We start from the raw sequence: 16,796 nt of genomic DNA on the forward strand, positions 1-16,796 counted from the left end.
TATTCTTTTGATATAGAAATCTTTTAATAAGGGAATTACTGCATGAAAAAGGATGTTGTTTCTGTCTATACTTTCATTTAGGTTGGAGTTTGGATTCACATATTTGTCTAAATTTATATAAAATTCTTCTGTTATACTGAGTAAGGGACTTTTTGGGTTCATGTTAAGGATTTGCATGTCGTTCTTAATGTCTGTGAAATTATGTTTTTGATCGTCAATATGCTGACCCATAGCTGAAAAATGTCTGTGTTTGACGGCGTTTACATGTTCATTATATCGTATTAAAAAACTTCTACCGGTAAGTCCTATATAGCTGGCTTGGCAGTCGTTACATTTTAGGCGATAGACTCCTGAATGATTGTATTTGTTTGTGTTATTAACTAATTTGGAATTGTATAGTATGTTGGTGTTGTTTCGTGCTGTTTTGTATGCTATTTTTAGGCCTTGTTTTTTGAAGATGTTTGTTATGGGATGTATATGGTTATTGTTATAAGTAAACAGTGCATATTCTTTTTTATTTTTAGTGATTCTGGTTAACTTGGTTTTAGGTTGGTTTTTGACTTTATTGATGATCCGGTTTATCATTTCTCTTTTGTATCCATTTTGTTTTGCTATTTCATGGATTGTGTTTAGTTCTTTATTTAGATTTTCTTTTGAAAGTGGAATGTTGTATGCTCTATGAATCATACTATAGTATGCAGCTCTTTTATGGGCATGTGGGTGGGTGGAGTCTATCTTTATTGTATTTGATGTATGGGTAGGTTTCCTATATATATTGTATGTTAGGTGGTTGTTATGTCTGGTTATGGATATATCTAAGTAGTTTATGGTGTTGTTGTGTTCAGTGTCCATGGTAAATTTAATGTGGGGATCTATTTTATTTAGTTGTTCTAGGATTATGTTTTCATTAGTATGTCTGTTGTCCATGATTATAAATGCATCATCGACAAACCTGCACCAATAGATTATATTTTCTATTTTTTTAATTTCTTGATGTTCTAAGTGATCCATATATATATCAGCTATTATGCCTGATATTGGTGATCCCATGGGTAATCCTTTTTGTTGATAAATAGTGTCATGGAACTTGAAATAGTTGTTATTGATAGCAAATTGTAGAAGTTTAATAAATTCATCTATTTCCAATTTGCTTAGCTTACTGTGGTTATAGAGGTTGGATTCTATGATAGTGATAGTTTTTTGTGTGGGTATATTAGGATACATGTTTGTTATATCATATGTAGCTAGCTTGTAAAAATGTTCTATTCTAATATTCTTAGTAATGTTGCAAAAATCTATTGAGTTTTTTATGGTTTTGTTTGCTTGAAAAACATAATGTTTTTTAAGGAATTTTTGTATGTATTTGGATAATTTATAAATGGGGCTTGGTCTATAATTTATTATGGGTCTCATAGGAATGTTGTTTTTATGGATCTTAGGATAAGCTTTAGCTGTAGGTATCCCTGGATTCATAGTGGTTAATTTTGCAGTTTCCTGTTCATTCATAAGAAAATTGGTGTTTTTTAGGAGAATTTTTAAGTTTTTCTGGATACTGTTAGTGGGATCTTTAGTCTTAATTTGAAAGGTTTCATCTTGAAAGCAGGTTTTTGTTTTTGTTATATATTCCTCTTTATCCATAATAACTGTAGTGTTTCCTTTATCTGCCTTTGTTACTATTAGGTTATTTTGCTGTATTTTATTTTTGAGTACCTTAATTTGTGTTTGGTTTGTGATATCTTGATTCTGAGGTTTTTGAGTGATCTTATCAACATATTGTGGTAGTGTTTTTTTGATTTCGTATCTAATTTCATTTTGTTTTTCTTGGGGTATTTTATTTAGAGCATCTTCTGTTTCAGTAATAATGGTGGCTATGTTTTCAAATACTGAATAGTTTTTCCAGTTATGTTTTGGTCCCTTGCTCAGTATAATTGTTTCTTTTTCATTGAATGTTGTGTTAGTTAGGTTTTGGAGTGGGGGATGGAAAATATGTTGGTTGTTATCAATAGAAACAGTAATATGTTGTCTATGTTGTGTATGGTTGGTTTGGTTTAGTGATGTCTTGAGTGCGTTAAGTTTCTTGTTTAAGGTATTTTGCTTCTGTATGGCTATGTTTTCTATCTTTTCGTTAGTTATTTGTTGGAAATTGCTCCAGTATGTGTGTGGTAGCTCATGTGAGGCTTTAAGGTGCGCTTCATACATTTGTGTGTTTAGGTGTTGTTTTTTCCTATACATGAATTTAATTTCTTCTTTCAGCCATATTCGATTGGTTTTGTTTTGGGTGTTTTGGGTTTGATATGTGCTTCTATGTTTATTATTATATTTCCTAAGAAATTTAGGAGTTAGATTATTAAGTAGGCATTGTTTTAAGAAAGTGATGTTTTTGACAATATTTGTGATCTTAATCTTCAGATTTTGATATCTGTGTGCTATTCTTCTTGCCTGGTTGGCTTTTCCACTGTTGTTTATAAGTTTCATTTCCGTATTGATGGATATTACTTTACATAAAAACAATATATATACAATTCTCCACCTTATCAATACGAGTTTATTTTACATTACAAATATTCAAGACTAGTTTCGACCCCTATGGGGTCATCCTCAGTTGACAATTGTAAATTGTTCATAAAAACATCACATAGTAAAAGTTAGACTAGTTTAGGCTGATCATTAATGTTTGGTGTGTCTAGTACATGACTAGTGTGCATTGTTCATAAAGACACATATTACCTTACTACTACTACTATCCAATTTTAAGTTATATAGTATGGAACACAGATATGTTTGTGTAACTCAACAGTAACAAGTTCAAATATTTACAGAATTGGGTGTTGATTAGTCACATGATATAATAGAACACAGGCTTGAACATTTTTGATTTAAGTATCAGTGCAACATCTTGCTTTTGTACATACTAGAAGCTAAATTCATTTTGTAAAGTCATTATATTCTGATTGAAACTTAGTGTGAGGTTAAAATTGAATAAAAATATATGCTAATGTGGACATTAAAATATTGTTAAAATGGGCATATAATCAAAACAGTGGTATGTATGCCACACATGTCTAGTATAAAAACTCATTACACTGGTGCTGTTAGTGTGCAGTACAGCATATACACTGGTTTGGAATAAATGGATTTGTATATATATCGTTCCAACAAAGTGGATCCATAAAAATATAAGATGTATAGGTAATTAGTATTATAATGATCCACTGCAAATTAGGTAATGCTGTTGTTTATCTGAAGATCTATTGGCAGCTACAGATGTTAAAGTTATTAAAAATGTTAATGGAGCATGTTTTCTTCCGTAGACGCGATGTTTAAGATTGGTGGCATTGGTCAAATATGATAAAAGTTATGCGTCTTGGTGCGTTCTGGAAGCTGGTATGTTATGAGAAACCAAGGTGGAGTGTCTGGAAATAGAAATAAAAGTGTGATAATGTTGTGGATAGAAAGTGTGGTAGTGAAACGTATGTCGTTTACTTACGTAAAGTGCTGAAGCCGTGCGTTCTTAGTAGCTGCCTGTTGGGATCTGGTGCGCGTAGCTCTGAGATTGTAGTTAGCGGCGGTAGAGGGGAGGTTTGGGGGGATAGGTGGAGTGTTAGTAATAGGAGTGGGGTTGGAGGGGAGAGGGTTTTGAGGCGGTTGATTTGAACATATCGATTTTTGCTTGTTTATTCTTTTGATACAGAAGAATTTTATATAAATTTAGACAAATATGTGAATCCAAACTCCAACCTAAATGAAAGTATAGACAGAAACAACATCCTTTTTCATGCAGTAATTCCCTTATTAAAAGATTTCTATATCAAAAGAATAAACAAGCAAAAATCGATATGTTCAAATCAACCGCCTCAAAACCCTCTCCCCTCCAACCCCACTCCTATTACTAACACTCCACCTATCCCCCCAAACCTCCCCTCTACCGCCGCTAACTACAATCTCAGAGCTACGCGCACCAGATCCCAACAGGCAGCTACTAAGAACGCACGGCTTCAGCACTTTACGTAAGTAAACGACATACGTTTCACTACCACACTTTCTATCCACAACATTATCACACTTTTATTTCTATTTCCAGACACTCCACCTTGGTTTCTCATAACATACCAGCTTCCAGAACGCACCAAGACGCATAACTTTTATCATATTTGACCAATGCCACCAATCTTAAACATCGCGTCTACGGAAGAAAACATGCTCCATTAACATTTTTAATAACTTTAACATCTGTAGCTGCCAATAGATCTTCAGATAAACAACAGCATTACCTAATTTGCAGTGGATCATTATAATACTAATTACCTATACATCTTATATTTTTATGGATCCACTTTGTTGGAACGATATATATACAAATCCATTTATTCCAAATCAGTGTATATGCTGTACTGCACACTAACAGCACCAGTGTAATGAGTTTTTATACTAGACATGTGTGGCATACATACCACTGTTTTGATTATATGCCCATTTTAACAATATTTTAATGTCCACATTAGCATATATTTTTATTCAATTTTAACCTCACACTAAGTTTCAATCAGAATATAATGACTTTACAAAATGAATTTAGCTTCTAGTATGTACAAAAGCAAGATGTTGCACTGATACTTAAATCAAAAATGTTCAAGCCTGTGTTCTATTATATCATGTGACTAATCAACACCCAATTCTGTAAATATTTGAACTTGTTACTGTTGAGTTACACAAACATATCTGTGTTCCATACTATATAACTTAAAATTGGATAGTAGTAGCAGTAAGGTAATATGTGTCTTTATGAACAAAGCACACTAGTCATGTACTAGACACACCAAACATTAATGATCAGCCTAAACTAGTCTAACTTTTACTATGTGATGTTTTTATGAACAATTTACAATTGTCAACTGAGGATGACCCCATAGGGGTCGAAACTAGTCTTGAATATTTGTAATGTAAAATAAACTCGTATTGATAAGGTGGAGAATTGTATATATATTGTTTTTATGTAAATGTTTCAAGGGCATCGAATACTTTCCGTCCAAGCACAAGGCATCTAAAATGCATTCAGTGATGTAATCCAATGAATAAAGCACTTTCACAGGGGAGCCAGTATAGATTTCTCCTCGTCTTTTAATCATGTTTTCTTTCTTTTGATTTCATTGCATGAGGTTATGTTTGGCGGTGAGTTCCACGTGCATTATTTGAATACTGTAAACGCACCTTGTTGGATACATTTTGGAAATAGTTTTTTCCATGGCATTTGAGAGCTTTAAGCTGTGAATCAAGGTTAATTGCTTGCAGCAACGGGTCTTAGAATATAGTATTGTGACGCCACAAGGGTTGGCATTTCCGAAGTACGTGTTGGCGGTTAATTCAAAATCACGTAATTTGAAGTCCAATTTTTGCGTCCCAACGACTTCGAATTCAACAGTTAATATAGTACAGTAATTAACTTACATGGACCTTTATTTGAGGTAAGTACAGTAAATCGATCGAGATTTAAATACTCTATAAATTAATAATATGCATTTGTGTAACATTTATCTCCTTTTTCAGAGCATTTATATATATACCTGTACAAGTTGTTTCCCACGATTTACACTTTCCCCCCCTTTTACACCAATATTCCTTGGTCCCTTGAAAACTGTAAAAGAGGGGTAATACTGTACATAAATTATTGTAAACAATTAGCTCTTATGGGACAATCTTACTTACGTAAGATCTGGTTCAGAGCTCTGACTACTTTAGAGAATTGAGTGGCTGATTATGCTTGCTAGGACAAGCGAAACATGTACCACAACAACCTAAGTAGAATAATTATATCCTATTCACAAGGATTGTAAAGAATTGAAAAGGTGGATATCAATAAATCAATTGTAAAAAACCTTAATACTGAAATTCAATACGTCTGAAGGAAGTCGTAAAATTTAAGAAATGAGATTTCCACTTCTAGATGTGCACATGGTTCTGAGGTTCACTCAGCCTACACCAAAAATGAGTACCAGGTTAATTCCTAGGGGCAAAGGTGGTCGGGCATAGAGCTAACCACTCTACCCCATCAAGTGCCGAGGTTAAGGATAAGTGGAAGCCTTTACCTTCCACCCCTCCAAGGGCCTTCATGGCCTGTACGGAGATGACTTTGCTTTGCTTTGAAATAATAAGATTAATCACTTGTAATAGGGAGTCTCCCACCTAAATCGGGAAAGTTGGCAGGTATGAAAAAGTGTAACGAAGAAGGCGAAAACTGATCAAGATTTTAATGCAGAAATAACAGCAGGATTCCTTGCAGTGGAAAAGCTGGATAAACCAAAATTTTGTCCATGGATGAATAAATATGTTTCTTCAGCTGACTGGCTACATAAAAAGTACTAGACAGTCTTAATGGGTTATTCAGCAATATCACTGAAAACCAGCAAGCAAAATTGAATTTTCCTGAGTTTAACGGATTTACCTTGTAGTGTTCAGGAATTGGACTGCCTCCTGTTGCAAGGACACTTAGGTACCTGTTGTAAATTACGTTCCTTTCACAAGGGATGACAAAGAACATTTTCAGGGCTAGAAAAATACTAAGTGGTAATAGCAAAAAAATGTACGTGATAAGCGAGATATTTTTACATAGATTCATTACGACGTGAATCGGGACTTTGAATTTACAACGCGGTAAGCGAGAATATGTCTTAATGAGGAACACACTATTTCAAATCTCAAAATTCCTCAACAGTATGCGACATGCAAATAAATAGACTTTTAACCTAAAAGAATCACCACACAGATCAATTACTATTCAAATAAGAAACAGTGCACAGCAAGCACAAGATCTAAAAATAAGCAATGTGCAGCACACTGTTTCCAACCATAAAGAAAATTATAAAAAATAAACCTTGTTGCAATTAATTCACACCTTGGGATCATCTGGAGGATCATACTGAACAATCCAGTCTACAGCAGGAATATCCAACCCTCGAGCAGCAACATCTGTACAGAGTAAAATCCCCGAGTCTGCATTGCAGAACTGGAAGAAGGTAGTGGTTCTCTTCATTTGCTTCTGCTTCCCCTGGAATAAGATGAGAGAGCACATAGAATAAAGTGACCACAGGGCACAGAGGTGGCTTAAATTTTAAGGCAGATACCAACATGTATACTGAGGACAGGCAGGTCGATGTAGTTGAGTAGTTCGTGATGATACTTGACTGACATACACGAGCTGAAGAACACCATCACTTTCTTCTTCCTGTTCTTCTTAAGGAAGGTGAACAAGAGGAGAAATCTCTTCTCGGATGGGCAAACAACATAACCTGCAACAATAAAACAACATAACATGAGGAGTAATTTTTGTTCTTGGTACTTTCCTCCATCACGTAGACCACTCAAAGCCATTAGTAACAACAGGGAAGAAGTAATGTACAAGGGATATTACTTACCTACGAAGCAGATTACAGGTTATGAACTTCATTCCGTATTGACAGCTGAATTATTAAAAGATAATTTATTGCAATCCTCCTATTCTGTATTGAATAGGAGGATTGCAAGAAATGATCCTGTTGTAAGGGATATGAAGCAGAAATCTGGACAATGACTCAAGCAGCTGAAATGAAGACCACCACAAGGCTATAACTGTTAAAGCATCAAGTCTGTATGGTCTGACACCATGGTTAGCCAGTTCAAGTCCTGTTGGTCAAAACAAATTTCACCACCCCAATGTTGGCTCGCAGGGTAGGGGAGGTGGTGGTATACTATTTCTAATCACTAGATTGCATGCCAAAAGCCTGGATACTATGACCTTTCAATGATGTGGTAGTCGTATGTTAAGGAATCATTGAAAGTCATAAGTTAAACAGATTTAAGCAAATAGCACAGGAGAAATGTGAATCGCCGGTATATGGCTAGTTTTAGATGTTCATCGTATACGAAAGCCAATACAACTCGCAAATTTATGGTGGATCTTACGGTTGGAAATAGGAAAATCAAGCTCAGAACCCCGTGGTGTACGGAAAATTGAGTGAAGGATAATTCTGATACAAGCAGATGTCGATAAGGAGTAATTAAATCAACAACTGAGAAGAGGAAAGGTCAGACATGGTATTTAGTCCGGAAAGTGTTAGAGGAGGCCAATGATCAACTTGGAATCATGCACGGTCAATCATCTAGAAGGCATACGGTGTGACGTGTTACATGCTACATGTGTTAATAGAGTAAATAATTGCAGGATGTTTTTCTTTGTGAGGTTCTGTGAATATGAAAGAGCTCTGTGAATTATAAAAAGCGAATCATTTATTATTGTAAGATAATGAAAATAGAATTTTGTTTTTCCTACAATACATGTATGAAGAAAGCATTCAGTAAGCAGATAGTGAGCACAGCTTGGAGATACGCTCTTAAAATTGAGAAAGTCTATTGAGTTTGAAGGGCTAAACAGCACTAATAAGACCAATATTTACTTACACAACATTGATATATGCAGGCAGGTGTTAAATAATGAAAGTGGAATTGTAAAATACGTATGAACTCTTTTTAACGACTTTTGTACGAGTTTCAGGTTTGGAGCCAGTAATATTGTCTACAATCATGAACCAAGGCAATAATAAAATGGAAATGCGTGCTTAAGCTGGCAGGGTCCCTTATGGATCCGGGCTCTGCTGAAATGTCCGAGATAACATGAACAGATGACCAGGATACCGCTACTTGCATGATGGGATGAACGACTGGATCGTCAAACGTTGAGTAACCGTACATTGTCTTACCTTGCTCTATTTGTAATTGCTTATTGTAGAAATAGATGTTAATATCACGCAGGTGATTTTAAAAGAGATAACGTGAATAATCTAATGGGTCAGTGAAATGTTGTCCGGCTGCTCATATGATAGAATTTCGCTTGCCATCAGTAACTATTATAGTTAGGCACGATCTCGTTCGTTCGTTGCTCCTGCACTGATGGAAATAATCGTGGAAGTGAATTATAAGATAGTCTTGAGTGCTACAGGTAAGTTTCTGGTGACATGTGTGTGTAATATAATTAGTGCTGTGATCCTTTATTGTGAATAGTTCCGTAAAGTGTTATTATGTAATTATTCGGTAGGAATTATGTGATGTCCGTATGCATGAAATTAAGGCTCTTCGGTTGCTTTGCTTTGCTCGTTTATTCAATTAATGTTGTTTGATGCGGTGCATATTATGATGGTATGAGGCGAGTGTAGGATCGTCTGAAGTTATTATTTGGTGCGAGATGATTAATAAATGAGATTTATTGAATTGTTTATTACAGTGGTAGATTGATTCTTCGAGACAATTAATGTGATAGGATGGTGTTATTGAATGATGTGTCTTGCTGCGTATGTTGAGTAATGGATAAACGAGTGATATATTTAATGCTGGAATTGTAAGCGTTTTCAAAGAGATTTCTGATGAGGGCGAATGAATCGTCACGGTTCAAGTTTGGGCATAACATAAATAGTGGAACAGACGAGCGGATTTGTAGGTAGGATCTTCGATAAGTATTACACCTGAACTATGGATGGAATTATTTGTTACCAATGTCACCTGTGATTGTAAATTAGTATTTGTAGTACTGCTTGAGGTATCTATTTATGCCTTAGCATTATTTTCAGCATTATGAAGAGGAGTTGACGCAGCGCTGACTTTCCGCCATTGGATTATTTTATCATGTCGGTAGTTAGTAGCTGATTTCAGGTGCAGCTATGTGGAGCATCCAGGTGTATGACGGCATATGATCATTTAGTTACTGAATAATTATTTTATGATGGTTCACTAGAGACAATTCTATGTTTCATTGAAAGACCGTTAGGAAATTCAAGTTGTCAATAGCTAGTTAGATATTTTGAGAATGAAACAGACAGAACAGGGAAGACATGGTGCGGATGGAATGGACAAACAAGTTAAAAAGAGGTGAAAGACTCGGTTAACTAATTTCCAAAGTATTTAATAATTTATTTAAATGAAGTATCGAAAGGTGTAATGAGTTATTGTGATATTTGAATTTGATGTTGGACAATTCTTTCAAGAAGGACTTTGATTGAACAGAGTGCGATGGGTCTGCATAAGAATATCTTCCAAACGTGTTGCTTGTTCAGATCATTATAATTATATTTAATTTAGATTGTTTATTATTTATTATTTATTTACAAATTTTACGCCCACATTGGAGCACTGAAATCAATACATTTGAGTTAATTTCTTCTTCTTCTTCTCCCAGAACTTTTTCATCCTCTCCGACCTGGAAGCCCTTTGTGTGTCCGATATAGTATATTGTTTCCGTTCAACTGCTTTTAGTTTGAGACTTATGCTTTTGTTCTTCAAAATCCTCTTCTCTTTTCTGTCTTTGATTTGTTGCCGAGTTATACCCAATTCTTCCAAATCGTCCTGAACTTCTTTGAACCAATTATTATTGATTTTATTCTTCAAAAAGTAATCGAATAGTTGTTTCAATATCCTGGTGTCTGCTAATCTTGATATGTGACAGAAAAAGGAAATTCTTCTTTTACGCATTGTAGATATTATTGATTCACATTCACGATAGACAATGTTGTTAGGCAACAATCTCCACTGTCCATCAACTTGGTGTTTTTTATTAATAATTGTTCTAAGAATTCTTCTCTCAGTTTTCTGTAATTTGTCTGTTGTAGATTTTACATTTAATTTGAATAAAGTTTCACTAGCATAGGTTGCCTCTGGTTTAACTATGGAATTATAGTGTTTCAGCTTAGCGTTTATCGAAAGAGATTTTTTTTTATAGGTTGGCCAGGTAAGTCTTTGTGCTTGTTTAAATTTAGTTGTTCTGTGTTCTATTGCTTCTTTTTCATTTGTGTTCCATGTTATTATTTCCCCAAGATATTTGAATTTCTGAACAATTTTAATCTCTTTATTACTGTTCAGCTGAATAACTGGTAAATCAACTTTAAAAGTTGGCATCATTTCTGTTTTTTCAAATGAAATTTGTAATCCCATTTTTTTAGCTATAATTTCTAGTTGTTCAATTTGAAATTTAGCCTCTTCTATTGTATTTGCAAGCAATGCTAAATCGTCCGCAAAAGCAAGGCAGTTGAGTTTAATATTTCTACCGATCTTGATAGTTGGTTGGCATTTCTTGTTCCATTCACGCATAACCTTCTCCAATGCACAATTAAATAACAATGGTGAAAGTCCGTCTCCTTGTCGAAGTCCAGTTCTTATAGTGAATGATTCTGATAATTCACCTCTAAATTTAACTTTTGCCTTCGTATTTTTAAAAGTCATATTAATGAGGTTAACAAGTTTTTGATGTAAGGCAAATTCTTTAAGGCTTTTTAATAATGAGTCACGATGAATACTGCCGTATGCTTTTTTAAAATCTACAAACATGATGACCAGACCCTTACTTCGAACTCTTTGGTGCTTCATTATCCATTTTAAACTAATGATTTGATCTGGACAGCTTCTACCTGGTCGAAATCCTCCCTGATATTCTCCAAGTTCTTGGTCGAGTTGTTCTTGGATTCTTGTGTATATAATCTTGGATAAAATCTTGTATGTAATATCAAGTAAGGATATCCCCCGATAATTATTTGGATCGGAGCGATCACCTTTCTTGTGCAGCGGGTGGATTATCGCTGTATTCCATTCCTCAGGAAGCTTCTCCGTGTTCCAAATATCAATGATGTATTTATGTAAGTTTTGAATAGTCTGATCATTAGCATTCTTCCATATTTCTGCTACTATTTGATTCTCTCCTGCTGCTTTGTAGTTTTTAAGTGCATTAATTGCCGTTTTCACTTCATTGTAAACTGGTGGTATAATCTTTTGTAATGGAGTTTTATTTTTTGGGTTAGGATCAAATTCTAAATGTTCCACAGGATCCTCACAATTAAGTAACTCTTTAAAGTATTCTGCAAGAATGTTAGCATTATCCTGATTATTGTGTGCCATTTTACCATTTTTATTTCTTAACATAAGTGTGGGAGGGGTAAATTTAGATTGATATTGCTTGAATGTTTTGTAATAGTCTCTTGTTTTATGCTGACTGAATGTTTCTTCTATAGTGCTAAGCATTTCCTTTTGATAATTCCTTTTAATTGTCCTAATTTCTTTAGCTGTTTGTCTTCTGGCATTAATTAGTTCTTCTCGAGATTTTTCCGTTTTCCTCTGTTGATCATTTATCCATGCCTTGTGTCTTGCTTGAATTGCTTTGTCACATTCCTCGTTCCACCACGCATGTTTCTTTCTCCTTTTGATTGGGGCAATTTCTTCAGCTATGGTTTTAAGTTTGTTGATCATTGTCTCTAATTTGTCATTTAAAGGTGTTTTGGATCTCTCTAAATATATTTTATTATTTATTAAGTAACTGGGATCATAATTTCTCCTTGCTTTGAGATGATTATGTTTGTGTTTCCTTTTTGGTGTTAACTTGATTTTTATTTTTGAGATATAATGATCCGAGTCAATGTCTACCCCACGGAGGACTCTGACATTATAAATTTCTTTATGATAATCTTTATCCATGACAACATGATCAATCTGAAACTCTCCCAATTTTACGTTAGGGCATTTCCATGTCATAAGTTTATGTGGTCGCCTCATGAATCTGGTGGTTTCCAAAACGAGTCTATGATCTGCACAAAGTTCAATTAATCTTTGGCCATTTTTGTTCGTTAATTTATGAGCTGGCCATTTTCCTACAACTGTGCGATACTTCTTTTCTCTGCCTATTTTAGCATTGAAATCTCCAAGTAAGATTTTTATATGCTCATCAGGGATCTTCGCTAATATGTAATCAAGTTCCTCCCAAAAGTTTTCAACTCCTTCTCTATCTTTATTGTTTTTGTCATTTGTTGGTGCATGGACATTTATTAAAGTATAAGTTTTATTCCCTACTTTAATTGTTAGAAGTGCCATCCTCGAAGATTTTGAAGAAAATTCTTCAATTGAGTCTATTATGCTACTATGAACAAGAAAACCTACACCAAATTGAGGGACATTCTTCATTACTCTTTCTCCTGGAGGTCCTTTGTAGAGACGATAACCTCCTGATTCAATTGGGTCCTGGTCTGTGTTCCTAAGTTCTTGTAAAGCCATTATTAAAATCCTATGTTGGTCCATCACATCAGTTAAATGTTTCAACTTGCCCACCTTACTTAGTGAATTAATGTTTAATGTTGCAAAGTATGAAAATTTTCCTGATTTGTTGAACTTAAGTCTCTTCTTACATTGTTGGGTTAGTCCACTGTCTGTCAGCTGTCTGTCGATTGTCTGTTGGGCTTCCAGGCGCTCCGATTCGCCTAGGTCTTCTACTTGACACCCCACCGATTCCGAGTGGTGTCTTTGTGCAGATCCTTGTTGTTGTTTGTCCACACCGGTGGATTTATTCATTAGAAGACTCATCATCATTGATTGTCTGATCTTTCGATCGAAACATTTCTGACCAAGGTCAGGCTTTACAATTCCAGATGTGATCTGGAAAGGTGATTAATGAAGTATGAATTGGTGATGAATGAAGTGCTACAAGTTCATCCTAGTTGTTCAGGACTGGGAGTAGGCATTTCCTCCATACTCCGCATATGTTATGGTTTTCCCGCCAATACTCGGGTAGCTGATTGCAGTGGTTTCCCACTGGGCGATGGGGTCGCCACATCCCTACGCCACATTAGATTGTTTATTAAAATTTAATGCCCTTCCAATTTTTTTATTGTAGTTATCATTTCTTGTCTGATATATATATATATAAGTACCTAGAGTAATGAGATGTGAGGTAGAATCATCAGTTTCTGATTAATTATTGAGGTTGTGACCGCTTTCTCATCGAAGGGTCATGCCCTTGAGTGGAGTCTTGCGCAAACCACTGAATTCTAGTCGAGGTCTATTGAAGAAGAACATTATTTAGAATCCTACGTGTCCACGAATGGTCACATATAGTATATAAAGTTTTTGGTCGCCCAATCATGAGGCAGAGAAATATAGAGTTTTTAACTGCCCAATCGTGGGGCCAGAAGAGAAAGCAACGAGATGATGATAGTAAAGAGGTTCAGTTAGGCAAATAAGAATTTGGAAGGACAAATCAGGAAGGTTAACTCTGTTGGTCAAAGGTTAAATTGTTTGTTCATTCATGTCTGTTGTGGCAATTATCGGTCGTTTCAGTATGAGTTTCGGGTTCATCAGGGCCTAGGTAATTAATTTTGCGGTTGTTAGAGAGAGATAGTGTTAGGTAGGCAACATTTGAGGAACTATAGGAAAAATAGACACATTTACTGTTCAAGTGTTTATCACAAATAAGAATGGCGTCGCTGGTACAAGTCACGGTATTATTAGAGGAATTGGCAGGAAGGATGACGAAGGTACAAGAGTCACAGGAAGTTACAGCGAATGAAATGCAAAAGGAGATACGAGAATTGCAAGAAACAACGGCGAATGAAATGCGAAAGGAGATACGAGAATCACAGGAAACAACGACAAAGGAAATACGAGAATCACAAGAGATTGCGATGAAGGAAATACATGAAACACAAGAAATTGCGATGAAGGAAATAAGAGAATCGCAGGAAACAGTGGCAAAGGAAATGCGAGAATCACAAGAAATTGCGATGAAGGAAATAAGAGAATCGCAGGAAAGAGTGGCAAAGGAAATGCGAAGGGAAAATCAGGAAAGGCAGGAGGCCACTAGCAGGGAAATTAGAGAGAATCAACGCATTGTTTCTGAAGTGATTCAGCAGAATTCAAAAGTAATGCAGGAAGAAATGATATTGCTGGGGTCACGAATGTCCGAAATACAATCTGAAATACAAGAGGACATGAAGAATTTAAGAAATGAGGTAACGATGGCTATCAATGAGAATAGGAAAGACGTCAATGAAAGGTTTGCCGAACTGAAGGCTGAATTGAAAATAAACATTAACGATATTCAGGCACAGGTTGACCATGACATAAAAGAGTTGAAAGAGGAAGTGATCACGGTGCAAGAGAAGATAGTTGAATCAAATACTAGCTGGGAGGATAAGTTTAAGAAGATATCTGAAGAGATTGAAGAAGCTAATAGAGGTGTTTATGAGGAAATGACCACAGCAAAAGAGAATATTAATACCAAGTTCCAATCAATTACAGAAGAGTCAGATAAAAATCGAACTATTACTGGTCAGCAAATTAAGTTAAGTGATGAATTAGAGACAGTACAAAAAGATATTCAGAGTATGAAAATTGATAATGAAACAATGAAGAAGCTTATGCTGACGAGTATGTAAAGACAGTCGTCAACTGATAATGAAAGGAAGACAGAGGCGGAGTATCAATTTGAAATACCAATATATAATACCGACAGTAGTGAAAACAGCATTACTCATACAGGGAAGCGGAACCCAGATAATCAACCTTATCCGTATGAACGAGGATAAACCAAAGAAATTTACAGGAAATATAAAGTCTGGCATGACTCATCGGGGTTTTATTCGGGAAATTGAAGAATACTTCCGAGAGGCTAAAATAGTGCCAGAAAGGCAACTTAAAGCGATAGAATGTCACCTAGACGGAGCACCTTCAATTTGGTATAAAGCATTTAGGTACATTTTCAAGGACTATACTGGATTCAAACAAGCATTCCTAGAACGATTTTGGGGCATAGATGTTCAACAAAACATGAGATTGGAACTGTACTCTAAAAAATATCCTCTCGGTGGACCGAGCTGTTTTTCGGATTATTTCACCATGCAATTTCATCGATTAAAAGAGTAAGATTCGCCGCCAATGGAATTAGAAATGGTTCGAGACATAATTAAGCAGTTTCCTCCGGATGTCCAACGACTATTGAATGCAGCAAATGTACAATCCGCAGTAGATGCCGAAGCAATTTTAAGGCAACTTGATTGTACAAATACCCAGGCTGGAAGTAGAGTAGTAAGGCATGTAGATCAGACTGTAAATGTTACAACACCTGTAGAACAAGAGGGAATTTGCCGAGGAAATAATCAATGCCATTGAGCGAAAAGAGAGGAAGAGGAAAAGTATAGTAACCAAGGAAATAGCCAGCAGTATAGGAGATGGATACCGTCTCAGAATGATAACGGAAGGTATCCACGATTCAGAAGGACAGCACGATGGAATTATCATCGTGATAGGTGGCCGTATCGGAGAAATAGGAGTCAAGGAAGGCCAAGTCAAAGAAGTGAAAATCAAGAAGAGGACATCGATCAAGAGAAAGAAAAATATCTTGAGGAACTGAAACGACAACGAGAAACAAAGCGATAGGAAGAAGGGATACGGAACCAAGAAATGAACGCGGATTGCGTAGGCGCGACAAGCCTACAATACCAACAGCAACAAAGGAAGGATGCTGTGAATAAGACGCTCAATCCTGGTGCAGCTCCATTCGATGAGAACCCTAAGGAAAGGAATGGGGTGGAAAAAAAAAACCGTCGATTTCGAATCAAGAGAAAATGAGTTAGATTTTAGTGAACAACTGAATAAGCAACATGACTGGATTATTACAAACATTGAATCTTGGGAGTTTGAACCTGAGGAACTACTAGAAGATCGCCAGTCGGATGAAATTGAAATAAAAAGAGGACTTCCCATCATTTTAGTAACAGTATTAGGTATCAGAGTATCTTCATTATTAGACACAGGCGCCAGCATCAGTATCATTTCCAAGATGCTTTTCACTGAGCTACAACATACAGCACAAATTCCTATAATACCTGTGGCAAACGTGAAAATAAGAGGAATTATACCGGACAAAGTTGCCAGCTGCAAGGTGCAAACATTTCTGCCAGTTGAAATTGGAAGGCTCAAATTTGAACATCCTTTCCTAGTGATGGACAAAATTCAGCACAGTT

At 35.7% G+C, this 16,796-nt stretch overlaps 1 protein-coding gene across 2 annotated transcripts in view; it reads right to left on the reverse strand.

The window, feature by feature from the left end:
• Positions 1–16,796, reverse strand: part of pit (pitchoune) — a 330,099-nt gene that overhangs the window by 86,518 nt on the left and 226,785 nt on the right. For both annotated transcript variants that reach the window (XM_068225206.1, XM_068225207.1), the window contains exons 8-9: positions 7,123–7,283; positions 6,890–7,042 (exon numbers count right to left, since the gene is read on the reverse strand). In XM_068225206.1, coding sequence (XP_068081307.1) covers positions 6,890–7,042; positions 7,123–7,283 — 314 coding nt within the window. The remainder of the gene's footprint in view (positions 1–6,889; positions 7,043–7,122; positions 7,284–16,796) is intronic.

This window comes from Anabrus simplex, chromosome 1, assembly GCF_040414725.1.
Source record: "Anabrus simplex isolate iqAnaSimp1 chromosome 1, ASM4041472v1, whole genome shotgun sequence".
Lineage (NCBI taxonomy): Eukaryota > Metazoa > Arthropoda > Insecta > Orthoptera > Tettigoniidae > Anabrus > Anabrus simplex.